The 22215-nt window shown below is 34.4% G+C and overlaps 1 protein-coding gene across 1 annotated transcript in view; it reads left to right on the top strand.

Moving 5' to 3' along the window:
• CEP128 (centrosomal protein 128) overlaps positions 1-22215 on the top strand; it is a 115562-nt gene that overhangs the window by 49615 nt on the left and 43732 nt on the right. Inside the window, exon 19 of the mRNA XM_042047474.1 lies at positions 1330-1522. Coding sequence (XP_041903408.1) covers positions 1330-1522 — 193 coding nt within the window. The remainder of the gene's footprint in view (positions 1-1329; positions 1523-22215) is intronic.

The raw sequence follows: 22215 nt of genomic DNA, 5'->3' as shown, positions 1-22215 counted from the left end.
TTATCACCAAATAAAGGCATTGAAGTAAGAGCAGTGATAGCCTTTAGATCTGGTTCAAATTTTTTTCAGACAAGTAAAGCATGAAAATGTAGTCAGCGGGTTAAGTTTCTCTTTAGCATTATCACAAGGCAAGAGATGGTTTTAAATAAGGCTGGTATTAAATCTGAAATGTATTAGATTGGATTCTTGGAAAATGAACGATTTTTCTTTCCACTTTAAAGCTTTCAAGCCCTATAATGTGGGGGCACATATGCTTGAAAACATCTTCAAGGTGATGACTGTAACTCATAAATCTTGCCTTTCATTTTGTAGCTTTCCTCTAGCACCCTCAACTCACACACATAAGCACATTTCTTACCCATATCTTTTAAAAGAAGTAAGTTTCTCATGATCAAAATAGATCACAAACTCTGGAAGACAACTGGTGTTTTTACTTCATGTAGAAAGGTCAAAGCCACAGGAGAATTGACTTAAGGAAAAAAAATTGCAAATGTTTTCATGTAAGAGAAGGTTATTCATGGTGTGTGGTCTGGGTAAGACTTGTAGACCAAGAAACACTACCACTATAGATAACAGAGACAAGATTGGAATCATAGGAGAAATGTTACGGGGGAAGTATTTTCTTCACTTGAAAAAGTGACACTGGCATAATATTAAAAAGAACTTTCAAAGAGTGCCTAGTAATATTTTGCATACATTTCTCACCTAAGTTTGTTTAGCTGCCAGAGGGAAGTTTAGAATGAATGACTACTTAAAATGCCACTTTTATTTTCTTTTGTCGTTAAACAGGCTGTGTGAAAGTATTTCATTTGATCACTTCTAGATTTACTATATTGATCACAACCTTATCAATGAGATCTTTTTCTCCTCTGAATAAACCTTAAATATTGACTTTAGCTGACTAGAAAGGATTGATGTCACTTTTTTAGAAAGGAGAAATACTTTATATTCTTTCAACATAAAATAGAGAGAAAAAGGTATTCTGAAAGGAAGGCCTATCTCTTGGTGTCTGTGTGCACTAATTCAAAGTGAATTTCCATATCTACCCTAGCAAATTCATGCTTCTTATTTAAAAAGAAATACAATAATATAAAAGAAGATCACTATATTGGCTTTTCACATATAATTATCAACCAAAATATGTCTTTTGAGTCTCTTGAAGGTCCACATATGTTCTCGTCATATATCTGAATGTCCCCTATTATTATTATTCAGATAGCTACAAATGAGTAATCTGTAACTCCAAAGACAATTTTCTCAGTGAACATTTACGTCCTTTTATTGTCATTAGAATTCTTTACTTTTTATTGTACCATTTTTTTAATATAGACTAAGCTTCAGTGGCTGTGTGAGGAGGTAAAGGAAAGAGAAAGTAAGGAAAAAAAACTGCGATGCTACTTGCTGCAAAGCCGAGAACAGCTCAAGCACTTTGCACAGATAAAGGAGACTGAACATCAGTCTCTCTTTAAACAGATAAAAAACCAAGAAAAACTTCTGGAAGAAGTTCACAGAGAAAAAAGAGGTATGTTACTGGTTTGATTTTTGTTGATAAAAGGGAGAAAAAATGTAAAATTGTATTAATTATAATTTCTATGGCACATTCAGATGTATTTTATCAACTAGTTATTGCAAACTGCAATGTGCTAGTGATAACCAAGAAAAATGCTAGGTTTGTGGGTTTTTGTTTTCCTTCGCTGACAAAAAAGGCAAATGCAATCAACTGTGTTTCAACCCAGTACAGTGGCTGAATAACACAAGAGTTTACATCATGCACAGTGGATATAGAAATACTTTCCAGCTGTACCTTCTGGGACATTGCACGACCCGGGCAAAACGGGTTATACAAGAGTCTGAGGCTGTCTGAGTTAGACTGCTATTTGCATAGCTCGCTGTGTCGTGGTATGATCTTTCATGGTATTCTCTTCCCCCAGTTTTGAAAGAAAGGTGTCACGTTTTAGGTTTTCTTCAGAAATCTTGTTCCAGTCTTTATTTAGGACTCCATACTGATATAACTGGACAGAATAAGTATTCTCTTTAATTATTTTGTTAGATGTCACTTTGTGCTGATTGATGTAGACTCAGATAAGCATAAACTTTTAGCAAGTGTAGTTATAGCTTCTAGTGGCTGACTTACTATTGAAAATGTTTTGTGAAATGTAGCAAAAACAAAACTCCCTGATTTTGGCTAGAACAAAGTTAATTCTCTTCCTAGTAGCTGAAACATGCTGTGTTTTGGATTCAATATGATAGTAATGATGATAACACAGTGATGATTTAGTTGTTGCACCCTAAGTCAAGGACTTTTCAGTTTTCCATGCTCCGATAGTGAGCAGGTGCACAAATAGCTGCAAGGGAGCATGGCCAGGCTGGGGGAACTGACCAAAGGGATATTCTGTATATTAGAACACTATTCCCAGTATATAAACACAGGGGAGTTGTCTGGGAGGAGCCAATCACAGCTGGAGAAGGGGCTGGACGTCAGTGGTGAGCAGTGGTATTCTACATCACTTGGGGTTTTTTTGTTTTTATTTCTGTCTTTTTTGTTGTTTTCCTTTTCTTTTTTATTTCTTTTTTATTTTAAAAATTTTATTATTTAATTTTTTAATTTTTAAACTGCTTTTGTCTAATCCCATGGGATTTAGCTTCTTTCTGATTCTCCTCTCCATTTCAGCAATGGCGTGTGTGTATGTGAGCAAGTGTCCGTATGGTACTTAGTTGCCAACTGGGATTAAGCCACCACCACAACAGCAATAACAGATAAAAACATTCTTGTAAATATTTTATAGAACAATGCTGGTTGTTTTAAAAGAATTGTAAGATTCTGTCAAAATTTTCTTCTTCCACTTACAAAGAACTTTGAAAGAGAACGTGCTTTGATCTTTCAAGCTTGAATGTTTCTATTGCTGTCCTTCATTTGTTAAGAAAGATGGCACACAGACCCTGATATGACATTAATAGTGCTTTAGTGTTTTTATATTTGAATAATTATCTACTAAGATGATCTCCCTGAAGCCTTATTTGCCTTTTTAATGCAAGTGCATAGGAAATAAAGCAAACCTTACTTAGATCTCTGTTCTATTGTACTTATTTAGTTTAGACTTCGTGGAACAATTCACAGCCTGCATTTAAATTTCAAGCTGTAGGTCAAGTTATGGGCAATTATTAAACTGAAAAGAGTGGTAAGAAGTAATGTTGTTAACTGAGCACAAAAAATAGTGTGTAATCTTATACCTTCTTTTTATAAGGGCCGTTTCTTTTTTCCCCTCCAAGTATGCTCAGTTCCATTTGTTACTTCACATACTACAACTTATGCAGTTTTAAGTAAATGGTGTTCTCCTCTGTCTTCTCTAGAGGTGGATGCTTGTTAAAAGTAGGTAAGAGAAAGGAAGTAACTGTTGAATAGTTGTTAAAGTTTTCTGTGTAGCAGAAAACAGTAAACATTCTTTAAAATTCCACTAAATAAAGAATGAGAAATAGAACTTACAAAAAGGTGACGCAGTGCCAGCAATGCAGGCCAGTGTTAGGTTTAAACCCTGGGATCAGGATAGATACACAGGATCTGAGGATACATGGGTATGAAGATAGCAGCAGAGGAAGATGAGTAACCTTGACTGCTGCTAGTGGATTTCCCAAGATATCCTCCTTGCTGTCTTCACTTAAAAACATTCGTAAAACATTAATTTTTGTTTTGAATTTTATTTCTGATTTAAATAATTGTAATTTACTGTTTGATGGGGAAATAGGGAGTCAGGAGTGTGTTCATAAGCAGCTATCAAGCATCTTATTGTCTCTTGACATGCCATGGTTTTTTAATGAGATATAATTTGAAACCTGGTCATGTAAGGTGGTGATTGGTAGGGTGTTTTTTGGTGTGCTGTTTGGTGGGATTTTTTTGTTTGTTTTTGGGCACTGCTATTAAAATAGTGTTGGAGGAGAGATGCAGGTATTTCCAATTACACAGCCAATTATTTATATACACAGTTAAGAATAGTCTTCATGTCTGTAAATTTATAATTCACTTTGTCATGTTCCATTTTGATTAGATCTGATAGTCAGCAATCTTGTGCATATAGATGAAGTTACCATGATTTGGCTCAGTACCAGTGTATTTCTTCAGCTTTAGCCCTGTGGTGTTACAGCCCTTCCAGGAGTGTGTCTGCTTCTCTTAATAGTATTCAAGACTTTATTAATTCAGTAAGTGTTCATTCTAATTAGAGATAGGGAAATAAAATACATCTGAGCCCAACTTCCTGTTGTCATTAATTTGATAAAATAGTTGATAGTTATCAAATAATAATTTGATAAAATAGTTACTGAATAACTGAGAGATGTAGCAGAAGCCACAGTATGGCTGTCACCTGTATGGTGTTCAACGTGCAACTGTGCAGGGGAGTACTGATGTGATGATTAAATATAAGAATGATAAATTCAAGTAAGGAATGTGCTTCTCTAAGTGACAAAGGGATAGTTGGTACTCTTTTAGAGATGCTGGTCTGTAGACTCACTTTTCTTCATGAGTGGGCTTAGTATGAAGAGTAGGAATATGATAATAAAAATTGGAGCCTTAAGAACATTGGTGGCTTTTTTGGTATGCAAAATGGAATAGCATTGGAATTGTTTAATTTCATTTACCTGATACCAAGAAAGGAAATATTATGTATTATTTATTTTTACTGCTTTTAAATCAATTTTGAATTTGAAGCCAGAGTCAGAAGTTCATAATAATGTTTACAAACATTGAACAAAATTTTAAGAGCTTTTTATTAGTGCACCAATCGGCAGGTTAACTTGGTATTTAACATAATTTTCTTGTACCACTAATTAAATGACAGAGCATGTGACAGTGTATGCAAGAATAATGGAGCTACAATCTCCACATGAATTTAATTGGTTTGTTTTACAGTCACGTCAACTTAGATTGTTCTTTTTAATTTGAAAATTATGACCTTCATTACACCAAGTCAGTTTTTTTTTAGAAATTGTAGAAGATAGAGAAATAATAGAATGTATATCTGTTGATGTGAGTTTTGAGTACTGTTCTTTGTATCAAGTGATACATTTAAATGTTTAAAAAGGGTTGTTTTTATTTTAAAAAGGGTGCAAGACAAAATCTGACTGCTTTTATATCTTGAACAGATACTCTTACATACTGAATGAAAAGCCCAGCCTTGATTATGATGCAAGTAGTAGAATGTAAACATGTAAATAGTTTAATGGATCAATGACTTGAACATGAAAATTGGAAAAACTACTTTCCCAGAGGGGAAAAAAGAAAACACAGGTAAAAGCATAAAAAAGGTGTTAAGCCAAAAGGAGAAAGCAATCCATCAAAATGATAAAAACTTTAAATTTAGGATGCAGACTGCTGGTTGGCTTTTGTTTCTTAAACATAGAAAATGGAAGTACTTACACAATACTAAGGCACCCAGTAATGAAATTTTGGGCAAATCCCAGGTGCAGGAATTAAGCAATTGAAGGCAGAATGTATTTAATTGATAAAAAAGAGCCCTTCACTTTTTTATTTTTTTTTAAACACCAATGTATCCTTAACAGTATTGCTAAATTAAATGGGCATTCAATCAAATTTGATCAAATGGATGAAAATATTTTCTGCTGCATTTGGAATGACACAGATTTTAGATGGAACATTTTACCAGATTCTGTGAATAACCATGAATATCCATGTATGTGGTTGACTGTCCCCACCGACACAAACCACTTGTCTGAGTACCTGATATAGTGTGAAAATACTCCATTAATTTAAGTTCACTTATGTCAAAATTTTGAAAATGAGATAGAGAAATTGTAGTCTCAAGAAATTGATTTGTTAATTTCCTTTCAATGGATCTGATAATGTAGTTTACTCCTGGAGTTTTTTTGGGAGAAAGAATAAAAATAGAGGTTTATGGTGGACATACCAAAAGTAGGTAGGATAAATATTTAAACTGCTTTGTTGATGAACATGTGTAAGGAAGTTTTATTAGCTTAAATAGGCCTACTAAAACTTCTAACTATGGGGTATTTTTGTCTTTTCCCTTCACCAAGGCATTTGTAAATACCTAGGATATTGCAGGCTTTTGAATCCTTCTTGTGAATCTCTGTAGAAGTGTTAACATTATCACAGTGGTACCTGTGGTGGTATAAACTGGCTGTCCATGTGGTATAATCCTGAAAAATACAAGTAAGCTAACATAAAGATTCATGAATGAGAGAATAGAGAATGAAGCAAAGTACAGTTGTGAAGCACAGAGTTTCAGGATTATTTACAGAGTAGCAGAAGTTTCAGAGTTACCTGGTGATGCTTCAAGATCAGCTACATTTGTCTTCCATTCTTGGTAAAAGTATCATGCTGGAGACTTTAGAAATTCAGAAGTCTAGCAATATTTATGAATACAGAAGAACTGAAGAGGATGTGAGTTCTGATTTCAGGTTTGCAGATTTGTACTTTGGATACAGTTCACTACTTAATATATTTTTCTAGCATGCTACACAACGAGATATTTCAGTAAATAACAACTTAGATTCCATTTTTCCTCTTAGCGTGATTTTGGTCTCACTATCAAATTTATTTCAAAAACATTGCATTAGGTATTCAATCTGTTAACAAGGGTATGAGGAAATAAAACACATAAGTTCCAGTTTCTTAACTAAGCTTCATTTGCATTCTGGAATCACTGAGCATGCCAAGGTGTTCTTAAAATAATTTAAAAGTTAGTTTAGGTAACACGTATTTTTTTTATTATTATCTTTTTAATGCCATTGTCAAGAATTGTACCCAGGACCTAGCACAAATTTCTTTCATTTACTGCATTTCTATATGGTCTAGCCAAACTGTGTAGTCTGAAAAGGTCATCATTCGAATCAGTGAAAGTCTATATTTGATTCTGGGTGCACCCATTGGTCTTAGAAGCTCAGATGTACTTTAATTGCCTTTCCAAGAAAATTTTGGAATATATTGACATTTATATAAGCTAGACATAATGTGTTGTATAGTGGTGGACATGAAGTCTGCACAGTTCTTTTGTTTTAGGATAATATGCTCCTACTTCAGAGAAGACATGGATAGTCAACACATAAATGTTTAGCAAAATAAGACCTGACGTATTTGGCAAGGCTGTATCTGTTCTTTTTTAATGAAACAATGTTAGTAAGGCTGTAGTGATGTAAGAAGAGCAGGTGCATTGCTCCTATTTACAGACTGATATAATTTATCTCAAAATATTCTGCAAATATGCTGTTTTACACAAAGTCCCAGGTGATGCAGGACATATTCTGTACCAGTTCTCACTGTCTACTGAGATAATACTCTATAATCACACTTAAATTGTTACACATTTAGAATTTCTCTTTTACAGGTTATACTGCTAAGTAAAGCTTAAGAAGGTAACAATTCTAGTCCTGAGCTATGATAGACTAATGTTAGATGCTTTTATCACGAGTACCAACCTGAACTGGACAAGTCTGTGCTGTTTTCTTTATGCATTAAGTTTATCCCTCATGCATTTGTCATTGTGCATTGTCTCAGATTTGAGGATACAAAAATCAAATTTTGAAAGACTTACATTTTAGCTGGCTTTAGTGACAGTGTCATCTCTATGAATCTTACAGTTACCTCTAGTTTCATCACTTGTGATGAAAACAAGTATATTTTACAAAGATTTTGATAAGTGATTCCTGAAGCAAGACACCAGTTTAATTTCTTTTTTTTCTGTTAGGTTCAGTCAGGATTATCTGTTACTCATTTGCTGTGGATAATGTACACTCAAAAGAGCCTGTTATACTAAAGTAGATTAAAAATGTAGGTAAAACTCTGCTTTGACAAAACCTAATATTTCAAATTATATTCCTGGTTTTTTCTACTTTAAAGTCAGTAAGTCCAATTTTTGTTTGGAAACACTAAAGCAGAAAGAGCAAAAATTTAAAGTAAGAGACAGTGTAGTACATTGAGTGCAAATACACTGACACTGAGGAATCTGTTATTAAACTGAGGAAACATACGAAATTGGGAACCAGTGAAAATCAAAATAGTCTAAAATCTTTCTATTATGACCTATTATATTTCATTTAATAGTAAAATACATATGCTGTTTTGAAGACAACTTAGTCTGATTCTGCCCCTTCAGCTTTGTTTCTTTCTTTTTTATTAATTTTCTTTTTCTTATATATTGCATGATATTGCCCTTGTTTGAACAAGAGTCCTTTCTGTGGCAACAAGAAACATCACAAGGTATTTTCCAGTCATCTTTTATTGAACAGTGATCGGGAGCATCAAGTAGAGAGAACACTCTTTTAAGCATACATACAGGAAGGAATCTGAAGGATTTCAGAGAAACTCTTCATTGTACTTGGTTTTCATAGTGAGCTTCAAAATGCATAAAGTTGAAATATCATTGCTATTAAAATAATTTATTTCTTCTTATAAGTGTTCTTGCCCTTTAAATAATGTTTGGTTTTTTTAATGTGATGGGGGAAGGAGGAGGGAGGACTTCTAAGTTATTTTAAACTTTGCCAAAATGAACCTGCGTTCAGATTCCTAGAAGAATGGAAATAAACCCAAATCATTTAGAAATCTTACCCTGTGGAATTTTTTAAATTGGAAAACTGGAAATATCTGACTGGACATGCATTGCTGTAATTATCTAGTATTTTTCTGGAGCCGTTTCCATTTGACATTATCTTTTTATGCACTCATGAAAATATGGCTGCCATTGTGAAAAAGAGAAGGTAAGAGATGGGATCAAACTGTAGCTAAGATGTTTTCAAGACTTCCTTTGATTTCTTTTTTCTTTCTGAATCACATAGTTTAGGTGATTTTCTGAAACTTATGTACAGATTTTTAGTTTGGAAAGCATGATGAGCCCTTTAAATTGCTGAGTTTGTACTGCTCACTAACAGTAAGAGACTAAATTTGTTAGTTTTACTTCTGGGTTTATCTGCACATATCGGAAACTAAATCAAAATTAACAAGAGTAACCTGGGGATGGGGATTCAGTGTATATTAAATAGTTTAAATGTATTATTTGATCTTTTCTTCCTTTTGTGAATGATGACTTTTTTCTTTAAACCAAGCTAAAATAGATGGTATTCTATGAACTAGTGAGGTTTTTTTTTTTTACAGCTGTTGAAATGATGGCATAGGACTATTTATAAGCACAATTACAGCTTAACAGTGGTTTAACACTATATAATAAAGAGAATCTTGTAATCAACTGTACAACTTTATCAGGACTCCTTGAATTAATATGAAAGGTGCTGTCATGCTTTCAGGCTATGTACTATGTTTCTATACCAGACTGATATCACCAATTTACAGTTATTAAATTAAAAAAAAAAAAAAACCAAACAAAAACTACCCCAACACAGACACTTCCATGCTTGTCTTGAATTCAATATTTTCCTGAGAAGTACATTACAGAAACATGCTGTCATTTAGTCTTCTTTAGGTAACAATGTCATCCTAAAGAAACTCTTTAATATCTGATAAGATGGCAGTTTAATTAAATAATATACTCTCTTACAGGAAATAAAACTGAACCAAGGGCTCTATGTTCCTCTCCTATTGTACCTATTCCCTTGGTCAAAGCCATCTTAGTCTAAAATACAGATGAATCATGTTGGAAATTTGAACAGAAATGGAAAAAAATGCTATCTAAGATTTATTATAGTAAAATTCTTGAAATTAAAAAAGTAGTTAAAATCTTGCCTCTTGCTATATCATAGATTCAATATCTTTCAAAATTAGAGCTTGTGTAATGGTTTTGTCTAGAATTTTTTGTCTAGAATATGGTTTTCAGTGTAGTTCATTGCTATGTTAATAGCTTTTATATCCTTTCAGCTGACATGCTGTTTAAAATCTTTTTTTTTCCTGAAGTGTGTCTTCATGATATTGTGTATTTGGAGAATTGAAGTTTAAGTCCTATGTCAGTACCAAAAAATTCCTCACTTTGAGAAGAGCTTCAGTCATCAGTAAAACCAATTCTTAATGTTGACTGTACACAACAAAATAATTTTAATTACAGAATATACAATATAAGTGAATTCTTGAAAAAAAGGAAATCTAGCTGGTTTTATTTTTGCTATATAAAGATTAAATAAGTGATATTTAATCTGTTTGCACATTTTTTCCTTCTAGTGGCTTAAATATGACAAATTCCTAGGTTGAATATTTACTCTGATGAGCATGTTCAGAATAACAACTGTCTGTATCTAACACCTTTTTTTCCTTCTTGGTTTTGGTTTAAGTAAATCGAACTGTGATTGGTACTTTTGAATGCTTTACATATTTTGTAGTTAAAAGGGAAAATCCTTAAAAGTGTTTTAGAGACAAGCAAGACAAGCAAATTAACTATACAGTTCATGCAGTATGAGTGATCAGAGCAACAAGCTACTAATTGTTTTTACTAAACAACAAGTCCTTCTATGTAATTTTTAAAAAATTCACATGTAATAATGGCACATATTTCTGAATCTTTAGAGTGGGCAGAGAGAGTCACAGTATTTTTCTTGTCTGTATCTATTATGTCTCTAGGATAAAGTTGTAACATGTCAAGGGCATGATTTGAATACTTCTGTCTATTTTCAAGGAGTTGCACTGCGAGTGATTAAGCACTCTTAGTAAACATTGTTGTAAAGTTTTATTTTTTTTGCTAAAACAGATACAGTATCTGAGTCATAAAGAGAATTGCTCCTGGTTAGGTATTAAAAAAAAAAAAGAGAGAGAACTGAGCTTGGTCTCATATTCCTCAGCTGAATTTCTTAATTCTGCACCACCTTTCTACTCTGAGAACTATTTTTTAAAATACACATGTTCATATTGCAGTACTTATTTTTGAGTATTTGAGCACTACACTTGTGTAACATTATATATTGCCAGTATGGAAATCTCTGTTTAGTGGAAACATTTAAACGTAAAATTTGTCGACTTAGAATGTGAAACAAAAATTAACACATATGATTTTGTTGTGGATATTTTGTTTGTTTGTTTTAGTATACCTGGTAAATTGAGATGCCTACCACTAAAGAAAGAAGCTAAGTGCAAACCCAAGAAAACACATCTATTGAAATATATATGTCTGTTCTTCATGCATATGTACATACTGCATCGATGTTGTACGTACTTCAGCTGCCAGGAGAAAAACTTTGCCTCCCTGGTTTTAATTATATTTGATGACTTGGCCCTAAAACATTACTTTCTTGGTTGGATTGACGTTCTAGGAGCAGCATTTTCTGAAAATAATTCTTGAATGTTGTCTGTATGGAAAACTGCTTCTACTTGAAAAATCAAATGATCAGACAGTATTCCGTTCCTTGCAAGACACTATATAAAATGAAAAAATCCTAGTGAAATTATTTTGTTCTAATGCGATGTGCTTAAAATCCGTGGAGCACATTTTTATTAAGGAAGAGCTCAAAAGACAGAATTAAGTTAGGACACTATTGAATGTAATGCAACGATCTTACAGCTATTTGGTGATCCATAGTTTCCCTATCAAGTTCTTAATGAATATTAAAAAACAGTTTTTTTTTTAGCAAAAGCATATTTAAATTGGCAGAGAACTTAGTTTTTCAGATGCCTTTCTTCTGTCAAGCCATGAGACATGTCATGGAACTTGAGATGAAGTTTGCTTTGCATAGCTTCATATTATCCTCGTGTCTGAGGAAGAAGGGACTTCTCCAAGCTGGGAATGTTAAGCTGATGGTTCTCGAGTGTATTAAGGGGATTGTAAGTATGTTGGGCTATGTTTTATTAGAGTGGCTTCTTAAGTAAGAGTGGAATGTGAATATTCTATTATATACATTCTTATTCTCGTAAAAGCTGAAGAAATATTAATACTTCATTCTTGGTCCATGAGGCTTATCTACACAGACTGGTTTAATGAGTTTGTACCATGGTCTATGTGTATTACAGTGAAACACATGATGCTAGCAAATAAGCCACAGAGTAGGATAAGATCTCAACTTTAGGGTTGGAATGTTTCTAACTTGTTGCAAAAACATTTCGAATTTGAAAATACAAAAATACCCTATCCTTTCCAATATATATATCTTATATACAATATGTATATAGTATAGCATCATCAAGCTGGCTTCTGACATTGTGGAATATTGCATTGTGAGGGTAATAAAAACTGAAAGCTTCCTAAGATTTCTTTTTTGACTGTTTCAAAAATGATTGTATTTTAAAATCCAATGTGTTTACAGTACTCTACAACTCCTATTTTGATCTGATCTTAAAACATTTCAGTGTGTGACTTGTAAAGTAACCTGATTAAATAACAATAAGTATTTTGTAGTGTTGCAGTAAGCAACAGATTTTGTTTCTTCTGTTATCTGGAAGGAATTTTGATTTCCAAAGAATTATTTTCAATAAAGCCAGTGTTATTACTACTAAATTATGAAAATTTCCATCCTTAACTGTAATTGAGAATCAATGGTATGATTATGTGGGCCATTCAGATAGATGATTATGCATTTTTCATGCGTTAATCTGTTAGTACCATACGAATGGCAACATAAAATGCTTTTAGTTCACAAAATTAGCATTTCATATTTCCTGAAGTGGTCATGTACAGGTATAGTGTGATTGAATTTGAGCATTCTATTTGTTGCTACTTATAAAGTTTTTGTAATTAATTTAGTTTTGTTCATTAGGAATTATGTTGATGATGATTTGCTAACCTATAATAATCTAATTTACTTGAGTAATAGTGTAACAGTATTGGACAGATCATGAATCATGCTGCATCAGGTCAGGAAGAAATGTCAGTACTCAGTGTCAGTTCACTAGTACAGATGCCAGCTGTGATCAGGGCATTTTTACAGAGCTACATAAGGAGTGTGTGGTCATCAGAAGCTGGGTAGTTTTCTTTCTCCATCTGAATCACCAATATGAATAGTATTTTGGTGCCAGGTCAAGAAAACATAGTATCAAGTGTCTTGTACCTTAAAATTTGTTGCATGTGTTTTGTTCTCATCTGATGTGCGCTCTGAAGTACACAGTGTGCAAGTTGCATGTGTACACTGGTTCCAAGTTGCATGTCTGACATTGCTCTTTTTCCCAAGCAGTGCTTTTAATCTGTGTCCTTAGAGACAGCTCTGTTTTTTTAAATTGCTCTAAAGGCTTTGTTTGCTCTGCCTTAGCAGAGCAAACAAGATCCAAGAGAAAGAGTTTATTCCAGAAGAAATTGTAATACTATTGTACTTCAGCTCAAGTAAACTGGTTTGCTAAGGTATAAAATACACATCAAGACAGCAGAGGAGCAGATATTTACAGTAAAACAAGTTTTTATTAAATGGGAAAAATCTGTTATTGGTCATGCTAGTGCTTTGGGACAAATGAACTTAGAGGAGAAGCACAGTTGTGTGTTGCACTGTGACATTGTACTATGTGTAAAGTGTAGGTCTGGAAAAGATGCTGTCAGAAAGCTTGATAGAGTCAGAGAAACTCAGCATGATTAATTTGAAATATTACTTTGAAACTGAAAGGGTTCCATGATTTGTATTTTATTGTAATTATTAAAATTGTAGATTGTCATACAGAAAAAAAATTCCAATCCTTATGTCAAGTAAAAGGCCTTTTGAAATAAATATGCTGGCAACAAATGTTGCAGCAAAATAAAATTATACTAGACAAAGGGGTTAAATTATAGAAGCCACAGAAAAGCATACAAACTTCTCTGTAAGAGAGAAAAAACAGTTTCTGAGAGCAAACCCAAGTTTTCATTTTCGTTATTTTCTTGTTTTCTGAAGAAAGTTTAGAACTGTATTTTCACAGTACAAAACATATTTCAGACCTAAGGCTTAAACCTTTACTTTTAGTCTGAGGAGTTTTAATTGATTGTAATTATATTTTGTCGTATGTAATATAAGGATCCAAGGGAAGAGAAATTTAGTCATTTAATAAGATTGCTAGAGGATGTAAAAACCTTACAGTATGAATTTTCAACATTAGGTGTACATTAAGAGAGTATTTTTCTGTTGTTTTGTCTATTCTCAACAGGCATGAGCAGATCACTGCACATTTTAACCTATGTCTCATAACCGTTGTACCCTTCAGGGCGTTTCCAGTGAAGCACGTTCACCGTTTGCTTGGTACCTCTCCATTCCTCACCTTGGAGATGATGCTCCAGCTATTGAAAGCACTTTCCAAGTTTGTGTTTGTCAATCTACTTTATAATGTGGGCTGCAAGAGGCATCATATAAAAACATATCAGACATTTTAGCACCTTTGCAAACTTCAGTTTATTCCTTGCGTTTGCATTGTTGAGATTAAACAGACGTGCAGCTATAAGGTAAATAGGTAAAGGATTAGGTTTGTAGAATACTCAATGTATTCTCCTGTTTACAGTGCATTTTTGTGGGATTTTGACAGTCATTTTGCCATTTCTTTGATTGCTATTTGAATGCGTTTACCTGTAGAAATTATGTAGTGTTGAGAGAATGGGATAAGCAATTCTGTAATAAACATAATTTATTTGCAGCTTTTATCAACCTTGTAATAAGATTTGCAGTGTCTTTTTATAACAAATAAAATTTTTATAGTACATTTATTATACTGCTCATACTGGATATACATTTCTCCATGTAATCTCCATTGTGAGATTAATGCCCTCTTACCTTCTTACTCAGTGAAAACAGCAGAGTAAATTTGGGTTTTTTGTGATCAGTCTCCAGGAATTCTACTGATCAGAAATAAGAAATCAAATCTCAGTTGAAAATTACACTTATTCCACTACACAAGAGAAAGAAAAGAAAAACAAAAGCTCTGATGTTGCTATTCAGTTATAATATATTATATATAATTTTCCTCTTAATATTCTCTTCTCTTTTGGAGTGTAGGAGAGATTTCTTCCTCAAATCTATGTATAAAAAGTTCTTATTGAAAAAATTTACTAGACTTCTTTTACTGTAGATTCTTGCACATGGCTGTGTAGAAGGAATAATAAGTTAGTGCATTTAGATAGTGTAATTTTCAAAATAGATTTTTAGATATTAAGTGAAATGTGCCATTCACCAAAAGTTGAAATGTTTACCAGCTGAGTTGTTAAGTCTCAGTTGTATAGCATCAGTTACCACGGGACAGTACAACAGGATTGTCCCACCAAGGAATAAACTTAAAGGCTAAGTACAGCTGAAAAAATTAGAAGGATTGCTGTAATGGCTTTCTTCATGACTGCTAGCTCAGTTTATTGCACCTTCCTCTATAGCAGGTGTAATAGATAGGGTGTTATATAATTTCTAGCTGCATTATGTTTGATGTGAACAAGTCATACTGATCTCTGTGCCTGTATGTTTGTTTGGTTGCACTAAATGTTTTCTTTTGGGTCCTAGGGATACATAGGGCCATGTAGTAGAATTAAAAGCTTTCTTACAGCATTTATCAAGGAGTGAATCCCATGGAGATAGGACTTTTTTTGTGTTCTTTACTCCTCTGACAAGACATCCAAGCTGCTTAAAAGTCCCTTTTTTCTGAGATTGGTAGAGAAACTTAATTTCCGGACCAGTATCTTTGAGCTTCCAATATTATCTGTTCTCCTATGCTGTGAACATCGCAAAGGGATTGTTTAGCTCTGATCTTCAAACAGCCCAATTAAGAAATGCACTTCTAGGCTTGGGAGAATTACTCATCTCAGGTAACAAGTGACCTTGGCTAGAAAAGCCTTCTGTCCTGCGGCTGTTGGCCTCGTTTGGTTTGCCCAGTTATTTCAATTCAAATGAGCTGCACTAGCTGCTTCAAAAACCTTGATACCCTTAATCATTGACCATTCCTTAGCTGATAGGTCCAAGATCAGTTCTGTGTATATTTGCATTAAGATCTGCAGCTGCCTTTCAGATGTAGCCAAAAGGAAATTTGCTGATATGCATAAATATGGTTGGGATGATAAACATCAAAAAAAGAAAATCCTATGATATTAAGAGAGAGAACTTGCTGAAGAAAGTGGCATTCAATTTCCTGTTTTGTCATTTACATATGCCATACCATAATTTTTATATAGCTACCATGCCCATAAACATATCAACATAATTTTCTAAACCAAGAAATGACAAATTATCTTTTCTAGCTTGCACTTGGTAAATGAAAACAAATTAAGTTTCAGTTTCTTTCTTTGTGCTCCTGGAAAATTTTATTCATTATCAGAAAGGAAATGTTTTTCCATTCAGGAGAGAATTGTAACAATTATATATTATATGCAGTGATAAAAGAGTGTTCAGCTGTATTTGCTGTTTAAAGTGTTAGCTATTATGAGGACCTTGCTTTGAGACATTTCTTGCTATATTTTCTTTTATATAATGCTGATTTTTTTTCTTTCCAGGTTATTTAATAGGTTTTTTAATCAAAATTATGGGAGAAAAAAACATTGTTCGGTTTCCTTACATAGGTCTGTGTTACAGTTATGATGACAGCTCACATACACAAATCCAAGATAATCATGAGTTAGTGGGTCAAATTGCAGTATCCCATTCATGGAGGCATTTAATATTACTGCAGACAAAAGGCTGAATTCTTATTTCTGTTTTTCTCACTCCCATCAGTGCTACTTGCTCCATCCCTTGTTGTATGGCTCCTCCTCTTTGAACCCGACTATAATCATATATTACTCAATATTAGCCACATAGGACTGTTGGTTTTTTGCCAGTATGCTGTTCTCATTGTAATGAACTAAGACCTTTTGGAGGTCCAGGTTTGTCATTTTGCCAAAGCAGGACAAAGTAAGCAAGAGAAATGCCAGGGGCAGGGAGCAAAAAGAGACCTCCATGCATTCTGGCAAATGCAGCTGCAGATGCCATCTGTGATGTGATCTGACCACATCTGGTGGAACTGGAGCACTTGGTGCTAGCACCATGTCAGCTGGGTTGGACTAGCTTCTGTGGGACACAAAGAGTAATTACTTACTCATTAGTACCCAAACTAGTTTATTTGAAGCTTTAAGTAAAGAATTTCATTGTAGTATAAATGTGCTATTAGATTGTTAGGGTTGAAGTTTGATGGCTTCTCAACAAAATTTGTCAAGTAAAATTGGAAGCGTTTATTCACGACCGTTGTATGTTACATTTTTTTTAAAAGGTTTGTTCTTTAGATTTGTTTCTAATAGGAACATTATTGCCTGCATTCCAGCACTAATTGGCTGTGTTACTGCTGCATGACTAATGAACACCTATACACATGATAACAGTTTCATCTAGAAGTAGAATCAAGTAATTGGCATTTAAAGCCTTAGAAGCATTAATAATCATCACACAATGCTTAGTGGCAGAAATTCAGAATGTCACTATGACTTGTGTTTTGTTTGAGTTTCTAGTGTCGGAATAATTTCTAAATTTAGTAAATCTCAATTATTTCCTCAATTAGCTTTATTTTTAGGGTTTTAAATCTTTTTTTTTTCCTCATAAGAAATTCTGCATAGTTATAACTGCAAGGATTTCTGTTGTTGTAGTCAAGTCATGACAGCCTAGTAATAGTCTGAAAGAAGAACTTGAGTCTTTTGATAGATGTTTCAGTAGATAGTAGCCAAAAGAAAAGCATAGCAGTATACTCCAACTCTAGTGTTTAACTGTTGAATACCATGTGTATGTGTGTTAACAAATTCTTTTTGGCATATGTATCTTTGATAATAAGCAAGATGAAATTTGAGATTACTTTCTCTGTTACCGAAATTACATTAATATTTTATTACTACATTTAATAGTACTAAAAGTTTTGCCATGAGTAAAGTTTGTTTTGCACTTAAAAAAATTTTGCTCTTTTTGCCTGCAAATAAAAGGCATAATCCAGAATCTATAATGACTAGAGGGATTTCACTGTTGTTATTGTTTGAGATTTGGATTTTGTGTTTAAAGTGCAGTTACAGGACAATGTTCCTTAGCTCATGTAAGAGGAGGGCATAGACGGTAACAATGCTGGCTTTTCCTTCTATATTCTATCCTACTTTTTTTATCATTAAGCATGTTAAATGAAAAAAAAAAGTGGTATTGACACAAAGGATGTTACAAGATAAGAGTAATTGCAATTATTAGGGTTGTTTTAATATAATTTAATGATATTTAATGATATTTAAATGATATTTAATTTGAGCATAGATTCAACCAACAACTCTATGACTTGTTTTTAATTTTCACATCAACCTTCTGGTTGCAGCAGATTTGGGGATATAGTTTTTATAACTAGGTAATGTATAATCAGAAGATGTCAACATTCTGAAACTCCCAAACCATTTTCAAACCATCTAACTGAGGCATTAATTAAAGGTAATGGGAAAAAAAAGTCAACTGCATTTTTGGTATCTGGTGTGTCCCATTTTAATTTTCATGGCAGAAGCCATACCTTTCAGATAAACTTTTTGATTTTCTGGATCAATTTTCCATGATTTTGTTCATGTTTGGGGTTTTTTTTGTTGTTGTACCACTCTTGATATCTGTAGTTCATATTTTCAGAGAAGAAAGTTCTTATTTCTGTCTAAATTATTAATTTAGTCTGAAATATGTATATTAAAAGAAAATTTTAAGAAATTGTTAAATAGAGGCATAGAGAAAATTTTAGCCTGCAGTGGTTTTTTTTGTCAGTAGAATCATGGCATAGTAAAGGCTTCAATAAGAAAAGCTATGGTGGTATCATCCTACAGCAGTGAAGCAGATTAAAGCCTGTAGTGCAAGGACACTCAGATAGGAGATTTTGTATTCCTGGCAATGAAAAGTGGCTGCTAAGACTGAGACAATTGATTGATTAATGAGTCTGCCTGAAATTCTGGTGGTCTGACTTTATATGCTTTTTATATGCTTTTACATGTCTGTAGAGAAGAGTTGAGCAAATAATGCAAACAGAATGTTTTCTATAGCTCTTCAGTTGTGTCTCACTGTGAGTTAATAGCTGTATTGCTATCCCAGCTGTGTTAATTGTGATATAACATCTCTCTAGAAGAGATCCTTGATTCTATTCTGGCTGGAATTCAGCTTGCTTATTTGGACACTGCTTTAGAGAGCAAGGAATACCTGGGTTACCACCTCTGAATTTATAATAGTGGCAGCTGTTTAGAGAAGACACTAATAATTCTAGATAAAAAATAGTAAAGATTTGTATTAACATACAGACAGTTCTCTTCTAGATACGAAGATGTGTTTGCCACTTCAAGATTAGTTGGTACCAATCACTAGTGGCTCAAAAGCTACAGTAAGGTCTCCAGATATGATCCGCTGCTCATAGGAGAGCCTGTATTTGAGTAATAAGCCACACATTCTTGTTCTGTCCCTTCTTCTCTTCCTCATTTTTCCCACACAGTTTCCCTTCCCATAGACACCCTTCTCATTAGACCTTGCTTTTACTTGAACTTTGCTTTTTTCCTCTCAATTCTATGCATTATGGTGTATGCTGCTTGATGTATAAAGGAGAAAGAATTTTGGAGTAGGAGGCTAGAAAGCATTTCAGCTGTATAAAAACTAAATGCCTTTATTGAAAAAAATCAAATTCTGAATGCTAACTGCCGGCCATAGTCTGCTTACTTCAGAAGTGAGATTGTTTCAAGGTTCTAAATACTGAGCACTAGTATCCAAATTTTGATTGTGTCCGCCATCAGTGAAAAAGTTGTGAGCATACCCCCCTAATATATGTATATTTATTTATTGACAATAAATACATATATATATATATATATATATGTACACAACTTGATGATAAATAAATATACACACCTTAGTAAGTGCAACCCCACAGAGCTAGAGGACCTGGTCCTTGATTACATTTTCATAATGAAATTGTCTTTCAATCAGAACAAGACATTTTTATTTTATCACTTCAAGGTCAGCCTTCTTATTTGTCTGTGTCACTGTTTCTTAATTAAACTTACTGGAACTTACTAAAGTATCTAGGAAGTGATGCTTGTTTTGGGAAGTTGTTCTTCAGTGATTTGTTTTTTTTAACTAGAAACCCTAAGGTCCCTCAGGAGCTTTTGGAATCCTCTACGGTATGTCTGCTGCTACATAAGCGTCATTCAAAGGAAAACAACAGAATGCTTATAGCTGTGCTTCAAGATGTGTTAACTGCATATATATATTCACAACCCTCCCTCATACTCCTCCTACAGTAGTTTCAACTGGGAATCAATATGGTCCTAAACAAATATAATAGACATAATCTCTATCCCAGCTCATAAGTTATGCAGTTGCTAAGACATAATGAAGTTTTGGGCTGTGGTCACCTTTTGTATTCATAAGTTCATAGGAATATTTTGCATGGATTTCAGTGCACTTTGAACTTCACGTCAGAAGATAGAGAAATATTTTCTTTAGCCATGTTGAAATGAAGCACAGAAAATTTCCCAGGAATAGTGGGGAGCCAGGAATAGATATAAAAAATCTCATGTAAGCTTTAGAAAAAAAATTCTCATTCTTTTGATAAAGGCCTCTTAAAATACAGCACATTGGGACCTATAATTTTTTGATTGGTAACCTTATAGTTTAGGTTTTGTAATATATTTAATCTCATGTTCAGAAAACTTTTCCAATGCAATCATATTTGGACTGTAGAAGAGGCTACAGCAACTCGGCCAAGTATCTTGTGTATTTAAGCTGTGTATTTGAATATACATGTATCCACTCTTGAACTTTTGAATTCACTGTAAGGCAGACACTGTAATAGTTCAGGTAATGACAGGTACAGAGACATTATAAAACCAATGAGAATTTTAGACTGCTTCTTGGGACAAGTGGAAAGTTGGAAGAGGTTTTCTAAATGAAGTGTTAGAGATATTTGTATGCAAATTATCTACATCAAATACCAATCAAAGTGAAAAGGAAATAAAGAGAAATATCAGGATGAAACACGAGGAAGACTTATTGAAGGAAGTAAATTAGAAGCAGGAATTATACAAATAAAAAATCACTGGCAGTCCAGATATCATGTTAGAAACAAAAGGAAACTTTTTCTTTTACACAATACATGCTTCAATTATAGAAACTCATTGTCCCAAAATATTCTGGCATCCGAAACAACACATATGTTCAATGAATCATGGAATATGTTGAGTTGGAAGGGACCCACAAGGATCACTGAATTCAGTTCCTGGCCCTGCACAGAAGAGCCCCAAAAATCACACCATGTGCCCAAGAGCATTGTCTAAACAGTCCTTGAACTCTGTCAGGCTTGATGCTGTGACCTCTTCCCTGAGGAATCTGTCCCGGTGCCCAACCACCCTCTGGGTGAAGAACTTTTTCCTGATATTCAGCCTCAACCTCCCCTGATACAGCTTTGTGTTATTCCCTCAGGCCTGTCACTGGTCACCAGAGAGAAGAGATCAGTGTCTCCTCTTCCCCTCATGAGGAAGTTGTAACTGCAATGAAGTTTCCCCTCAGCCTCCTCTTTTCCAGGCTGAGCAGAGCAAGCAACCTCAGCCACTCCTCATGCAGTTTCTCCTCAAGGCTCTTCACCATCTTTGTAGCCCCCCTGTCTTTTTTATATTATGGCACCCAAAACTGCACACAGTGGTCAAGGTGAGGCCACCCGACTGCAGAGCAGAGCAGGACAATCCCCTCCCTTGCCTGGCTGGTGATGCTATCTGTGCCTGGTGCCCCGCAGGACACGGGTTGGCCCTTCTGGCTGCCAGGGCGCTGCTGACTCCTGTTCAACTTGCCATCAACCAGGACTTCCAGGTCCCTTTCCATGGGTGCCGTGGTCATCCTCTTGCCCTTCTTGAAAATCTGGATAACGTTTGCCAACTTCCAGTCAACTGGGACCTCTCCAGATTCCCAAGACTGCTCAAAAATCATTGAGAAAGGCCTCACAATGACATGAGCCAGCTCTTTAAGTATTTTTGAAAGAATCCCATCAGGCCCCATAGACTTCTAGAGATCCAGGAGCAGCAAATCCCACACAAGTTCGGGATTGGCCGGGAGTTTTATTGTTCTCACAGCCATGGTTCTCCAGCTCAGGGCACTGGGACCCCAGCTCAACACCTTTGCTTTGTCTCTGTCCCTGTTTGTGAGGGATACATCCTGTAATAGGCCAGTGTTATTTGTGCACTGCTTTTTGCCATTAACATATTTTTTTAAAGTTTTTTTAAAGAAATAGTCACGTTTATGGAGGTCAGCTAGGTCATGGATGGTCCAGATGTAGTCCTGTTTCTCTCAGATGCTTAGGTGTTCTCAGATGCTTATTTCTGGAAGCTGCCATTAGAGTAAATAATATTAACATTTTTTATCCCCCTGCCTGCTCATGCTTTCTGTCTG

The sequence above is a fragment of the Corvus kubaryi genome, unplaced genomic scaffold, assembly GCF_017639235.1.
Source record: "Corvus kubaryi isolate FWS band 111438036 unplaced genomic scaffold, C.kubaryi_AGA036_p1.0 66, whole genome shotgun sequence".
Taxonomy (NCBI): domain Eukaryota; kingdom Metazoa; phylum Chordata; class Aves; order Passeriformes; family Corvidae; genus Corvus; species Corvus kubaryi.
Note: the sequence above shows the minus strand (reverse complement) of the source record. Positions and strands in the feature narration are given on the sequence as shown.